This window comes from Rhinopithecus roxellana, chromosome 4 (genome assembly GCF_007565055.1).
Source record: "Rhinopithecus roxellana isolate Shanxi Qingling chromosome 4, ASM756505v1, whole genome shotgun sequence".
Lineage (NCBI taxonomy): Eukaryota > Metazoa > Chordata > Mammalia > Primates > Cercopithecidae > Rhinopithecus > Rhinopithecus roxellana.
The window spans coordinates 107,373,247-107,389,308 of record NC_044552.1 but is presented as its reverse complement, the minus strand read 5'-3'; the positions used below and the strand labels follow the sequence as shown (position 1 = coordinate 107,389,308).

The window sequence follows — 16,062 nt, the reverse complement described above, 5'->3', positions numbered from 1 at the left end:
GTCCAGCCCCTGATGCTTTTCTCTATCTTATGTACTCCCTTCCACCTTCCACCATGGGATGATCCTCGCCAGTTGCCAGTGTCATGCTCTTAGATGTCCCAGCCTCTAGAATTGTGAGTTAAATAGACTTCTCTTTTTTGTAGTTATCCAGTCTGTGGTTTCCTAACAGCAAAAATCTGACTAAGATTCTATCCTACCTCACAAAGAAATAAATGAAACACATAAATAATAATAAATGAAATAATAAATGCATCACAAAGTATTTGTTATTTTAAAGTCAACACTTTCAAAGACACTAAAATACATAAATGACTACATAAATGAAAAATAAAAACAACAAAAGCAGAGGTAGAAGCAACTATCATTCACTGAATATTTAATATTTGCTAGGTACTGTGCTAAATCCTTTGTATACTTCATCATAATTCACCTTTAAAACACCTTATTTTACAGATAAGAAAAATAAGGACTTAAATGTTTAAGGAATTTGTTTATGGACAAACAACTAATAAGTCAGGATGTAAACCCCGGTTTTTATATTCCCCAAAGCCAATGATTTCTATATACAAATTAATACATTATGTAGACATACAGTGTAGGGGATGGAAAGTGTTAGGAAGCGTTCTTCCATATTTGACATTCCAAGTAGGTGACATTATTTTCAGGCTGGCAATTTCTGAAGACATTTCTGGGTGTCAGAATTGTAGGAGTGCTACCAGCATCTAGTGGGTAGAAGCTAAACATCCTAAAACATACAGGACAGTTCCCAAAGAACTGGCCCCAAATGTCAATATGGTCAATGTTGAGAAACCCTAGTTTAGCACAAGAAGAAAAGAAACGAGACTTCCATGTCCAAATACAACATAGTAAGTCATGAGTAGGCTAACATTCCTAGTGTGACAACTAGAAAAAAACCATTTAATTGCAAGAATCATATTGCAATCAATTGCAAGAAAAAACCATTTAATTGCAAGATACCAGAGCGATATGGAGGCAAGGGGGAAAGACAAAATTCTAGAAAGTCTGGAAAAGCTCTTTTGGAGCTGACATGGAACATGAGGAAACTTGCCTTATTGCGCAAATATATTCGTGGCTATACATACGTGTCAAAACTTTTCAAACGTGGTATTTTAAATATTTGGTTATATTCTATGTCATTCATACCTCAATGAAGTTCAAAGGTACAAATAAAATAAAGCTGGTTTTTAAAAAATTACTCAAGAATTTGTTGAATGGTGACAGGTGCTCAAAACACTTGCCAACATCTTATATCTCCAAAAAAACCTACCCAGGAACTAAGAAATTATTGCTCATATTCTCTCAATATTAAAATGAGAAAGAGTAACTCTGATAATCATATACTCTTTTCTATATCCTCTCAGCTAACTTTTGAGCTGAGTAAGATCTTAGACCTTATTAATGCCTATTTACAATTTCGACAGTTTCCAAACATGAAAGGAGACCACTAAATGTGGTCCTTTACTGAACCTGATATGATTCTATAAATATCTAAACGTAACATTTAAGTTATGCAAATATTTAAATATATACTAGAAAATATTACTAGAAAACCTTTTCTTCCTAAAAATAATCATTGGAAAACATTGCTTTTAAAGGTCAAAGTAACAGATGCTGAGATTTCTGTTTTAGCAGGGTAAGTTATGCTGCTGAACACAAACATACGAAAACTTGGGTTTTCAGAAAGATAAGTTTTGAAGGTGAGTATTTACTACAGAACTCCAAGTATGTTTAAATTTTGTAATTTAACTACACTTTAATAACAGCTTTTAGGGAAATACATAAAACAAGATTTAGTTAAACTTTTCATTTTAGATATTCACAACTTGAATAAAGGTTTTAGAAATGCAGTGTCTGTTCTACAGAAAAAGTGATATTGAATAAGATTAACGTAGAAGGATAATTTCAATGTATGTGTGGAGAGGAGGAAAAAACTAGACACAATCTAAATGTTCAAGAAAAGGAATGGTACAAGGAATAATGGTATATACATATAGTGTGACATTATAAGGCTATTAACTTCTATAATTACTAAAATTATGGCCCTAGTATTCATGGGTTCACACAATAAAAACTATAGTCTCCATTTTCACAGACACAGTCAATTGAAATTAACTCCCTTTCTCTGTTTTTCTGCCTCTCCTCCTCCCCACCTCTACCCTTTGTTTCTTTTTGGGTTAGATTCTTTCTGTTTTCTACCTATCACTTTGGAACTCTAATTTTAATTCAGACATATCTATGCTGTTTAGGCAGGTACAATAATTGTTCAACTTAAGGCAAAGAGACCTCTTAATATATATCTGTCCTCATATACATAAACAGAAAAATCACCTGAGTCCCATTTAAAAAGATAAACGCTTGAAACTATTAGGAGTCAACTATAAAGTTATGAATCATCACGTCAATAAGGACTTCAGCAAAGGTTAAGCATAACAATACTTTTCTCTCTAAAAAATGTAGCTTTCCAAGTGCATGCAATATGTGAGGAAACCATACATTACCTTCTAATCCTCTCTGTACTGGAGTGCCACTGATACACCACCGATTAATCCCGCTCAAACGCTGGGCCATTTCTGCAGCCTGATGAGAGAGAAAAATGAAATAAAAACAAAATCCAGAAAACCAGAGAAAGAACACAGAAGTCAGTCATACTCATGAAATCATAACAGCCCATTAAAAGCTACACTTCCGGTGAGATGTACCTGCTTTTATTTAACAGTTATCACACTTAATGTTGAATGTCATATTCAATTGACCATCTTCCAGTACAGTGGTTCTCACTAGTGGGAAGCTGCCACGCAGTCCCCTAAAACAGAGGGGTAGTTCAAATACAGAATGAAAAAGCCCCCTGAATAACTGATTCATGTCCTACATCACTCTATCCTCCAGATATACTAATAGACATGATTCATATATTCAGTTCAGGTTATAGACTGGCCAAAGACAAAAGAAAAAAGACATATGACATTCAAAGGCTGATCAAAATTCTGTCTCTAAAGTAGTATTTTCTGCTACCATTTGGCCTCTGATTTAAAAGACAGTCAAAGTCAACTTTGGTTCAAAGCTATCTGAGGCTACATGATGAGCTCCCAGTTAGCAGAAATGCTTATAGAAGTTCCTAAACACAGTTTACTTTGATTTGCATTATGTATCAATTGACATCTTACCGAGAAATATATATTTCACATACAGCAAAGATTCACAGAGTATAAAATTAATTTCAAAGGGTTATGTAGTTCAAAGCACAAGAGAAAAGCACAAGTAGTGTTTAATAACAAACTTTTGACCAATATCAGTACTACAGGTTAACTATGCTTAAACTATTAAACTACTCAAGTTCCCCTAATTCCATTTACCACTTCTTCCCCAGCCCTCAAAAGATTTTGCAGAAACTCTCACTTTTACTGCGGGACATTCAACCATCTGAGCTTCATCAAGGCAGATCCTCCACCACTCCACAGCTACTAGGGGGCTCGGGATAGCCATATAGCGCTTCTGGTTCCGTAGTCGACGCCCATCCTCACTATTGCTATGTGGGATATCGACATAATTTAATTCTGAACGAAGTACATCATAGGTGATAATAACTATATCCTGTTCTGCCAAAAAATGAGGTTGTAAAAAGCCATCTTTCTTCACTCCTTGATATACCTAGGAAATAATACAGGCAGTTACTGCAAAAAGGCTCACTAAAGGCAATGAAATATTCACTCACTTATACCTTTACTAAGTCCTCTCTATTTTCTTAGGAGCATTCATGCTATGAGACAGATCCCATACCTGTTTAGAGAAGGATATGTTTTAGTGTGAAAAATGAATTACATAATTGATGTGCAACAAACTGTAATAAATGTAAACATGACAGCATCACAGTGGAAAGACCAATTCTGTAGCAGAGAAGGTGAAATCACAGAAGAGTTAAAACCTGAGGTATATCTTAAAGGTTCTCATAGGTGGCAAAAAGAGAAAAGGGCTATATGTAGGTAGGAGGATGGAATCAATAGCACATGTGAAAGCACAATGGTATGAAAAAGTAGAAAAATAAGAGCTATTATTTATGAAATGTCTTTTATATTTCAGATACTGTGCTAAGCATTATCTCCAAACTTCAACAATAATTCTGTTGGTAGTTAACATTCCTATCCCACACATAAGAAAAATAAAGTGACTTGCTCAAAACTGATAGAACTAAGACTCAAAGCTTTGCCTACCCACACAGAACAGAGCTTCTTAACAGCAAAAATTGTTTTACTTATTACGGTATTCTCCATGCCTATGTAGAGTGGATGAAATATAAAAACCTTCAGTAACATTTGTATGGAAAGAAGGAAGAATGAAATTAGTGATGGGTATTAATATTAGGAAACAATAATATTACTATGTGCCCTGTACTTGATGAAATCATATAATCTTCACAAATGACTGGATACCATTTTTAAAACTCAGCACAGTTCCTGGCACATAATAAGTGGTCAATAAAGATTTGCTGTATAAGTAAATTCTTATTTTACAGCTGAGGTAACTGAAGCTTTAGAGGATGATTCTGGAGCTAAGAGATGGCAGGTCAGATAAGTAGCTCCTATAACACAGTGCTGCCTTTGAATTGCATTTCTCTCTGAAGACTATAAATGCTTATACCAATATTTTTTCATTTACATACTCAAGAATTTTTAAAAAGTGTTCACATCTTTATATTCAGAATGCTTAAACTGCTGAAATTCTGATGTTAGAATAGAATAACACTGTACTGTTCTAGTTATTAGTCTCAATTTTTTTCTTTAAGCTTTAACATTACTATTAACTCATTCAGTTAGTTTTGAGGATAAACAACAAAGAAACAAAGATTAGGAAACTATCATGAAGAAGAAAAACTTCACATTTTCCTCTCCCGCTAGTCCAAGTGGCCTTACCAAGACTCGAAGAGATGATGACCTCACGTGCCTGTTGATCTCATCCACCCACTGGTGACAGATGGAACTTGGAGAGATGATCAGAGTTGCTCTTGTTGACACTGGCTCCATTGCAACAAGGCAGTGGGGGCAATAAAAAGGCTTGATCTTCAGATTTTTCTCATCATAATTTACGCACGTTGCATGCTGCCACAGGTGACACTTCAGGCACTGAACACGAGGCTTACGATCTATCTGATCAAGTTCACCACATATGCACTCAAAGCGATAATCAGAGGTGTTAAAGGGACTCATGGTATTAGAAGGTGGTACATCACTAACAGCAGGATTTAGAGATTCAGCACAGTCCTCTGTTTCATTTTCTTGGTTGAATTCAGAGATACATGTACTTTTAGACATAGCAACATCATTTATTCCAGAGTTGCTAGTAGCTGGACAGAGACCTTGTGAATGGGGATTGATAAATGGTTGACTTTTTCCTCTTTTTGTGGATGGAAGAGGCTTTTTCCTCAATTTACTACGATTTCTCCTGGACTTATAATAATAATAGTAAGGATCATCATCATCATCAGAGGTGTTTGATGGCAAGTATTCAGAATCTGTGTCCTTACTCCCTGATTTTCTAGATTCTTTCTGAATTTTCCTTGGACTCCCTACTGCCTATGAAAAAAAATATTTAATTAATTGATTTCAACATAGTTGCACTTCTGAAATTAAACTCCTGATTTATGCAAGTACTTCATATAAAAATCTACCCTTTGCTACCTTTTTCCCTGAGGAGAATCACTCTTGATAAGTGGCTTCCAATCTGCCCTCTGTAAGGACCCTCGCTTTATCTCAAAACAAAAGGACGGCTCTACAAGTGTAAGATTTGAAGAGATGAAAAATTAGGAAGATAAAGGAAGCTACTGATATTTTGTTATTAACCTACTATGATTTAGTCTGCCTAAATCAATACAAGACTAGTACTTTCAAGTACATAAATACACAAATTGGGGCAACTACAAAAATACCAAGTACTAAAATATTGCATCCAAAGAAAGTAAAAGATAATCCACTGGTTACTGCAATTAGCAAATTGATTGCTTCTTTCCTTCCCTTTTCTACATGTGTCCTCTCTTACAATTACTTATTAAATGCCAATTCTGTGCCAGTAGTTGTGTTAGATGCTAGGGACACAAATATGAACAATACTTGGCCCCTGGTCTCAAAGGGGTCTACTGGAAAAGTGAGAACAGTAAAAAGTAAAATGATGCTATAGGAATACCTAAGAGGGTTGTACAACATAGTGGGAGTATGATAGGCAGGTAGGTAACAGGGACAGCTTCCTCCAAGTGATATCAGGGCTGAGGTCGAACAGGGGAGTTAAGACACAACATGTATTCAATGGCATTAACTGAGGGAAATTTTCTAGTTTTGGTGGTAGCAGGATTACCAAAAGCACAGTTGATTGCTGTCTTCAATGCTACCCAAGGACAATACCAGACTTCCTACTCCAGGAAATAATTTTTTTTCTTGGTGGCCAAGCTGCTAGTTCCACATCTTGACTTGTTGTCATTAGTCTTTATTTATGATTGAAAATATTTTAACTATTTTCCTAAAAGCAAACTGAAATTACTGGCCCAACAGAAGCAGTTTTCTAACAAAATGCAGAAATTTTATAAGATAATAATATAAAGAAAACAAGAATTTAGTAGTTCCAGACCTGCCTGGGCAACACAGTGAGAACCCCATCTCTACAAAAAATAAGAAAAATTAACCAGGCATGGTAGCATGAGCCTGTACTCATAATTACTTGGGAGGCTAAGGCAAGATGATAGCTTGGCACAGGAGTTCAAGGCTGCAGTTAGCTATGACCACTGCATTCTAGCCAGGGCAATAGACAGATGCCCTGTCTCTTAAAAAAAAATACTAAAAATAAATAATACAGAAGATGCTTTAGACTCTATAACAGGCTTAGCCAACTAATTTTATAATTCATTCAATAAATATCTGAGTATTTGTTATGTGCCAAGCATTATCCTCTGGGTTTAATGATAGCCAAAATAAAGTTATTCTCATGGAGTTTATATCCACAAAGTAGAAAATATAAGTTACAGATATAAGTACTCTTCCTATTTTGTTTTTTATCTTCAGATTGTAAGAGTTTCAGTGTCAAGGTGGGATCTGTCAATGTACTCAGTAAGGTATCACATAAGTGTACTTAATATGCAGCTTAACTTAAGCTCTGTTACCTGCTTTTTTGTTTTATCACATATATCCTCTTCCTTATAATTCTTTCCTAATGTAAAAGTCCCAGAAAAACCATGGCCTTTGATCTGTTTCACGAGACCTTCAAAAATTAAACATTTCAGCATCCGTTTCAAAAGACTCCTGTTCCGTTGAACATCGTATCTATATATAGAACTGACATACTTATAGATGGAAAGGATGGACACTCCTTTTTTTCCATTCATTTCCTTCACAGCTGTCAGGATCATCACACGTGTAGCTAAATGTAAAAGGATATGCTAATTCAGTCAAAATAATTAAAATGAAAAGAAAGTATAACCTGGTTAATCTTAATCTGCATGAGGACTGAGTTAAGAAAAAAATAAATCAAAGATTTATTACAACATAGTGTCATTTTGAAAAAATATGTAATAAAAATGTATCTCAGCATATTAAGAAACAAATTAATGTAATACAAATAATTGAAGGAAGAATTACTTATATTGAATTGTTAATGTTATAAAACAACAATCATTCAGAATTATAAAAGAAAACTCTCACAATTATTTAAGTATACGCTACGAGTAGTATGCGAAACGTTCATTTCCTAAAAGATAAATAAAGCCTGGTTTAAACTGTAAGCTAAAGAGATTTAAATACAACAGACTGAGCAAGAACTACCTGGGCCAAGTCAAACAAAAGAATACATCTTTACTTTTGTTAAGATACTATGACTTGTAATTGAATTCATTTATGAAAAGCATACATAACTGTAAAAACAATTATTTATAACAATTACAAGATATCTCTAAGGATTGCAAGAACTTTAGCAAAGATCACTACAAAAAGGTATTTCCTTTAAGAGATGTCATACTTACGAGGGCATTGAACTTTTTCTTTTGGTTCAAATTCGATATTCTGGATTTCTGTCTCTTTCAGTTTTCCTCCAAAATAATGTGACGGAATAAAGTAATTCACCACTTTTCCCTGATACAAACAACAGTCAGTAGTTACACAGTGTTTTGCTCTCAGTATTCTGAATTGTTGATTGAAATTAACTTTCCTTCTTTATGGAAATGCAAAACAGTTACAAAAACTTGCAAGAGAAAGGGCCAAATAGCTGTAGATCCATACATTGTTTTATTTCTGAGTTTACAGCTAGCTATCACTTAAAAAAAATGTGCATATTATCTTAAATTACCTAAATGTTATGTGTGGAACCTCTGAAATTAACTTTTTTTTTTTTTTTTTTTTTTTGAGTCTCGCTCTGTCGCCCAGGCTGGAGTGCAGTGGCGTAACCTCGGCTCAGTGCAAGCTCTGCCTCCCGGGTTCACGCCATTCTCCTGCCTCAGCCTCCCAAGTAGCTGGGACTACAGGCACCCGCCACCACGCCTGGCTAATTTTTTGTATTTTTAGTAGAGATGGGGTTTCACCATGTTAGCCAGGATGGTCTCGATCTCCTGACCTTGTGATCCGTCTGCCTCAGCCTCCCAAAGTGCTGGGAATTACAGGCGTGAGCCACCGTGCCCGGCCTGAAATTAACTTTTAAAGGTATATTTAAATATAAAATTAACCCATTGAATTTATAATAATATGAAAATAACTTGGAATTAAAAGAGTAATGAGTAGGAAATCTCAGAAAGAAGTTACTGAGCTAAATCAACATATTCCAAGTCACATTTCTACAAAGAAAACATATTTTTTTCTATTTCCTACTCAAATCTAAAAGGCTAATTCTGCAAACTTGACCCTACTGAAAGATAACATAATGCTAAAGCTGTGAGACTGGTGAATCCTAGAGATAATTAATTATAATTACACCTTTAACTACTGACTTCATTTCAGCAAGATTTAATGTAAATGCTGATTTTGGATTTCATTACTAGAAAATATGAGCTATATACTATATTTGCCTTAGTGGATTTTGTTTCTGTAACTCTAAAATTTATATTTTTATACACAATTATGTATTTTGGGACAAGGACTTGAAATTTGTTTCATTTAGCAATCTATTTACTAAGCTACCTGTTCTTTAACAAAGTTCTAATTATTTAGTTCTAAGATTTATATATCTGAGATTTGTACAATATTTTTAAATAGCTCTTAAAAATATTTAGTAGTAATATGGAGACTTTATTAGTGACAAAACATTTGAGGAGTCAACAGTACTTTTGTAAAGGAGTTTCTCTGCCAACTAGAAGGAAGTTTAGTAAGTGACTGCAAATTCTCTTCCAGGTTGGCCAACATTACTTAAAAAATAAACCTTCTGGGTCACAAACACCCCATTCTCTCTGCCCACTTGAAGTTAACTAACCACTAATATAAATCATTACCCACAGAGTGAACAGAAAGTGTTGACTTAAGTGCCAAGCAAATGTTCAACATATGATGCTTTTCGAGAACATATATCCCCTGCTTTTGCAAGCCCTACTGTACCCCTCCTACCTCAGGAAGAGTGAGAGCATCTTGTTTGACATCTTGTCGAGTATGTGTCAGAATCAGAGCCAAAACCTCCACTGTCTTTCCAAGACCCATCTCATCTGCTAAAATTCCACCAAGCAACTGCAGCCCAGAATTTGGGTACTCACGAATGATGCTAAGGAAAAAAAAAAAAAAAAAAAGATAAATCACATCACAAGAATGTGAATACAAATTATACTTTTGCTAAAGAGAACTGGAAGCAATGCATAAAGTCTAAGTTTACTGAAACTATATTTTAGGGCAAAATAGTTCAAATCTTAGATTACAAACATAAGAAATGTGATAACCAAAAAAACTGCCTGAGCTGACAAGTAACTCCGCAGAAATGAGTGGTAGTCAAAAGAGAACAAGTCTGCCTTCTTTCTATGACCTTTATGAATCTATGAATAAAAAGAAAAATACAAAGGGCAATAACTACTGATTCATTCATGATGTTTAATGATTACTAAGAAAAAAAAACTGGCCCTATAATAAACAAGATAACATTTTTACTTAGAATAATAATCTCTTTAAATCGTGATAACTAAGCACCTTATGTCTATTATTCCAAATTCATTCACTGAAAAATGACAAGTGCTATTAATTCTAAATCTATCCTATCCATAGAGATGTCTAGTAAGACTTCACCTTTGACTCCTTCATGAGGTAAAGCCAAAGTTACAGATATGCTAACAATCTCAGACAGTTTTTCATTATATTTATTTTTTAAATCAAGCATGTAAGTAAAATTTTGCCTTACCAGCCTGTATATGGATTATAGTAGAGTTTCAGACCCTCAGATGTAACAATCTCTCGCCATAAGAAGTGCAGGGCACTTTCTAAAGAAAAATATAATCATAATAACAAATTTTTGTTTTACCTTCAGTCAGATAATCACATTAAAATAAGAATAGGTTAACTGTGAGGATACTCTGACATAGTGATACCCATATTCTTGTGAAATCTCATTTTGGAAAAGCCACATACTTAACGTGTGAGTAAAAAGCTAAAAGTCCCTCAATTTCCTTTCTTCTGGTATTACTTTAGCTCTCTTTGTTTTGGGCACAAATCCACATCAGCAAATAATGGGACAGAGAAGCAAACTGTAGCTGATTACAGAGAATTAACAGGAAAACTAATACATATAACCAGTTCCTACCTGATAAATGAGTCTTTTTTAATAAATCTTGCAATAAATTATATGAAGTCTTTGAATAACTCAATAGACATATGCCAGCTGTCTAACACATTTACCCGAATCAGACCTGACCTCTTCTATGGGTCTGAGAGTGAGAAGAAAGGCTTACTTAACTGGGAAAAAAATATCTAAAACCGTAACTCAGAAGTGCTGAGTTTGTTTCTACCAGAATCTTCCACTATCCTTCCCCTTAATATTTTAACTTATTTAAACCAAATGCCAAATAAGTAGCATGTCTCTACCCACCAATGAAACAGGAAGTAATTTTTAGTTGGCTTCTTTAGAGATTAATAGGTATTTTACATTTTTATCTTCTAGAATAAAATGGCCATTAAAAATTCAAAAATCTATAGATGTTGGCACAAGGGCAGTAAAAAGGGAATGCTTTTACACTACTGATGGGAATGCAAATTAGTACAATCTCTATGGAAAACAGCATGGAGATTTCTCAAAGAACTAAAAGTAGATCTATCATTCACTCCAGAACACTACTGGAACTTGTTCCCCAAAGGGAAACAAGTCACTATATCAAAAAGACACCCCTGCTCACATGTTTATTGCAGTACGAATTCACAATTGCAAAGATATGGAACCAACTTAAGTGTCCATCAATCAATGAGTGGATAAAGAAAATGTGTGTGGAGGGGAGCAGGTGTGCATACACACCATGGAAACCATGGAATACTATACAGCCATAAAAAAGAATGATGTTTTTTGCAGCAACTTGGATGAAAATGGAGGCCATTATCCCAAGTGAAGTAACTCTGGAACAGAAAAACAAATACTACATGTTCTTATTTACAAGTGTGAGCTAAGCTATAAGTACATGGGGGCATATATAGTAGTACAATGGATACTGGAGACTCAGAAGGGAAGTGAGGGATGAAAAAATACATAGTGGTACAATACACACTATTCAGGTGATGGGTACACTAAAAGTCCAGACTTCACCAGTACACAATTCGACCATGTGACCAAAAACCACTTTTACCCCCACAAAGTTAATGAAAAAAGACAGCAATAAAGAAGTGGCATAAAAGCCTCCTGTAAAACTACTACTTTCATAAAAAAACAGATGACATTATTGTAAAGAAAAAAATGCAAAATCTAGGAAAATTAGTCACACATAAGTCTCCTACTTTTGTAAATTTGCTTTCTGTCACTAACATTCACCATTACATTATGAGTTTCTTACAGATGATCAGTAAGATTCCCACTGGACCAGATTCTGAACAGTAATTCTTTGTTTGAAAGGAATGTAAAAAAAATTTCTTGGTTTTCAAAAATTCCAATTGAGGCAGCCTTTGATTTCCTTTTGGCAGGAAAAACCAGTTCAAACTTTTCTGAATGAAGAAACCCACAAATTCATTTTTCTAGGTTTCAATTTTAAAGAATTTCTTAGAAAATAATTTTGTTCATAGCACCCATTCTATCTTATATTTTCAGGATGTTTATTTTAATGATTAATTTCCCCCTGCCCTAATTGTCTCTGATGTAATCTCTCTAATCAATTTTTCTTTAAACATCTTATTCTTACCAGTAGCAGGACTGCTTCTGAAACACTCTTGTTGTAGCATCCAATTGACAGCCTCTCTTTGGTAGGGTCTCAACACAGGGATCAATGCAGGATGCTGGACATCCACTTGGATGGATCGTGTTTCTTGCTGATGTGTTTGTTTCACAAAGTGATACAGCTCGTCAATGTCTTGTCCCTCTGGCTCATTCTCCGGATCATCTTCATCCTCTTCCAACACATCTGTACATCACACAACAAATGTACTCAAAAACTGACGTGACTTTTCTAACTATAAGCAATTCTTATTCTAAGAGCATACGATGAACTTGCCCAACTCTGGGGTCTTGCTCGGTGTGTTTTGTCACTGAAAGGCCCTATCTTTAATTCTTCATTAATCAAAAATCTACTCATCCATTCTTCAAGAAAGTTTAACTGCTACTTTTTCCATGGCATTTTCTTTTGCTTTCCCTGGCTGGAATTATGTTCTCCTCTGTTGTGCAATATTTTTATATTCTGGATATAGTAATATTACATTGTAATCTACTGCAGTACCAACTGCAATCATTTATGTCCATTGGTCCCTTCCCCAGTGAGACAAAGGCAAAGTTTTTCATTTTTGTAGCCCCTCAGAGAAGCTGACACGTGTACTGGCCATTGCGGATATTTTACAAACATTTGAGGAATTCAGTGTGAATGCTGTTTGAAGTTTATACAGGAACAACTTATTTTACTTTTACAATTTTAACATACAAAATCCATATGGAGACATAACTGTTCTATGCCCAATAAGAAACGGGTTCTCATTTTATTTCTTATGCTAAAAAAGGATAGGCATTTGGTAGCAGTAGCAGCCAATTGGAAGACAAGTGATTATTAAGTTATTAATGCAAATTTGTAAAATAGTAAAAATACTAATTTCATTTGGTGGGCACAATTGTTCTGTGGAAGAAGATTTATGCTTATTATAACATGAAAAAATAAAAACCTTGAACATATTTACAAACTCCTGTCAGTTAATGGTTCTTTATTAAAAACATAACTCTTTCAAGGTGAAAAAGTCTATCATTTATTTCTGAATTGCTTTGAAAGAGGCCTATATACTTTTACAGGACACACCTCATAACTTCTAAAACTAAAAGATCACACCAAAAAATTCATGACTTATTTTTTGCCAATAAAAACTATGGCATGTAAAATTTCCAAAACTTCACAGTTAATGTATAGCTTTATGCTTGGTTCTTTTAGACTTTTACTATAATTATATAATCCAAGATTAATAGTTAAATTTGAAGTTTTCCTTAGATACCAGGCTTTAAAATGTACAAACTGTAATATTTTTAAAAGGCCATAACTTTAAAAACTCTAGATGTACTTAAATTCATTCCTTCTAATCCCAAAACCAGAGGTTTCCTCATTTAAAGTATCTAACTTGCAAAATGATTTACTATTACTGATATTATAAAGCATTGCAAAAAATGTACTAGAGAAATAACAATCAAAGTTAGAAACTGATTTTCAAATACTCCAGTATGACAATGTTCTATAATTTGCACCTGAAATAATGCTGACCCACCATGAGCAGAACTTGGAGAATTTGGGCTGTTTTTCCAGTAGTGTTGATGAGCTGCACCAAGCCATCCACACTCTCCCATGGTGACCAATGGCAGACAACTCTGAATCTGCAGTCCTGACCAAAGATGCAACGTCTTGCCAAGAAACAGAGCAAAGTTATCTGGTCTTTATGGGAACCAAGCTTTTGAAATTATTTGTCAGACTGCAAAGGAGAGGTGGAATAAATGCCAGACAAGAATTTCTGGCCATGACAAAATAAAAGCACAGGAATAATGCAAAAATCCCAACCAGCTCAGATCCCTTTAGACTCTGCCTTTTGACTTGCATATTGACTCTGCAAATAATCCTTTAATATTTACAATAAAGTAAACACAGAGTTAACCAAAGAAACAAATTATATTAGTGGGTGCATTTCAAATAAGTATAATTTGCCATATAATCATTTAATTTTTATTATGACTTTATTAGCTGTTTTTCTGATTGTTATGTCCAGCGCTTAGAGAAAAAAACTCACAACTCCTAAGTAATAGAAATTTTTAAGTTTATTGTAAATATTACCTGGAATAATATAATTGTGTAACTTTTCCATTACTTTCTTCATAACCTGATTGAACTTTTTCATTCTTGAATTTGCATCACTCAAGAAGTCTAGTTTTGCTAGGCCAGCTTCCAAAAGATAAATTCCAACCTACAAATAATTAATCAAAATAAAAGTAGTTTCATTTGAAATACACCATTCTTTATGAGGACATAAGAAAGAAAAAATTAGCATCACTATTTTTAAAGGTATTCATAGCATTTGTGCCACAAATAATAAATACATTCCTACCAGATTTCCCCCACGTGTTTCATTTTCACTAACAAATTACAAATGTAAGTGCCTACAATGTACAATTCGAGTTGCTGGAAAAAAATATTTCCCTAACTGAAATCGAACCTGGGAGAATGTGATAAGAACACCTAGTTCTATCTACTAATAAAATGATTCCCAAAACTAATTAATTAATCAGTCAAGTTTGTTAAAAATGCAGATTTCCCCAGAAAATTATGATATACATGCTAGGAATCTTCTACACTGTTAGGTTTGGGCATCCTTATTGCTGAATCAAACACTAAAACGTGTAAAAAAACAGACCTTGATTAATGTTAATATTTTGACCCTAGTAAAGCAATGTAGTATGAAGTTTTACAGTTGAAAGACTTGATTTTGAATCCTGGCATTGATACTTAGAAGCTAAATGAATTGGAGAAAAAATAACCTATTTATTTTGACCCAAGTGTTCTCATTTACAAAATGGAGAGATGTCTAGCTTAAATAATATAACTATAAAAGTTTCTAATGGTAGACATTCAATAAATGTTAGTTCCCTTTACTTCATGTTAACTATGTTGTACCTGAGTCCCTAATCACTGAGAATCTCATATTCTTTCACTAAAGAACAGGAATCCACCAGCCTTACACAGAAATGAATGACAAAGTGTATTTCATTACTGTTTGTATTCTGTCTTGGCTTGCTTGGAAATGTCTTACTACAGCAGCAATAAATGTTTAAATATTTGTAAAATTCAGGATCAGGAAAAACAGAATAGATTAAGACTTGGTTTGCAGGGAACATAGAGAGAACACAGATATGTGAGTCATAAATTGTTACATACTTGTTATCATTGAGCCACAATTTTGGCAAAATCAGGAAAGAGAGGGAATGCCTGGTTACATAGTTTCACTGTACAGGGAAAAATTAATTGCAATCTAATAATTCTAAATTTTCTCCTTCCCTTCTGACAATTCTAAAACTATAACTAAGGTTATTGATGCAAGAAATATATGAAACAGTTTTCAGTTAAACAACATGAAATTAACGTTTTAAATCTTCAAGTTTAACATAAAAGTATATTAATTTGCTTCACAGTTTGCAAAGTATACTTTCTTACATTATCTGACCTCGTTTTAAACACAATTTTATGCTGTAAGAAGAACGGGTATTACTGACATTTCATAAAGAAACTGAAATTAGAGCATTTAAATGATTCACATAAAGTTATTTGGCCAGTGAATGGCAAAGACTTAAATAAATTACAAATTTATTCATTCATCTACTGAAAATTTAGGTACCAGGTACTTTACTAGGCTGTAAAGATGAAAGGCTTCATAGTTTACCAAAGCGGAATGATATAAA

General features: G+C 34.0%; 1 protein-coding gene across 13 annotated transcripts in view; it reads right to left on the bottom strand.

Annotated features, from left to right (window-relative positions):
• The window catches only part of SHPRH (SNF2 histone linker PHD RING helicase), an 81,209-nt gene that overhangs the window by 55,067 nt on the left and 10,080 nt on the right, over window positions 1-16,062 (bottom strand). For 11 of the 13 annotated variants that reach the window (XR_004056837.1, XM_030928834.1, XM_030928839.1 and 8 more), the window contains 9 exons: window positions 14,444-14,573; window positions 12,335-12,553; window positions 10,360-10,438; window positions 9,585-9,735; window positions 8,018-8,126; window positions 7,163-7,419; window positions 4,929-5,588; window positions 3,418-3,669; window positions 2,520-2,598 (listed from right to left, as the gene is read on the bottom strand). Coding sequence is in view for 12 of the 13 variants with exons in the window: in XM_030928834.1 (XP_030784694.1) it covers window positions 2,520-2,598; window positions 3,418-3,669; window positions 4,929-5,588; window positions 7,163-7,419; window positions 8,018-8,126; window positions 9,585-9,735; window positions 10,360-10,438; window positions 12,335-12,553; window positions 14,444-14,573 (1,936 nt within the window). In the remaining variant the exon portion in view is untranslated. Of the gene's footprint in view, window positions 1-2,519; window positions 2,599-3,417; window positions 3,670-4,928; window positions 5,589-7,162; window positions 7,420-8,017; window positions 8,127-9,584; window positions 9,736-10,359; window positions 10,439-12,334; window positions 12,554-13,886; window positions 14,020-14,443; window positions 14,574-16,062 lie in introns of those variants that run through there. The other 2 variants (XM_030928844.1, XM_030928845.1) reach the window with 2 other exon arrangements.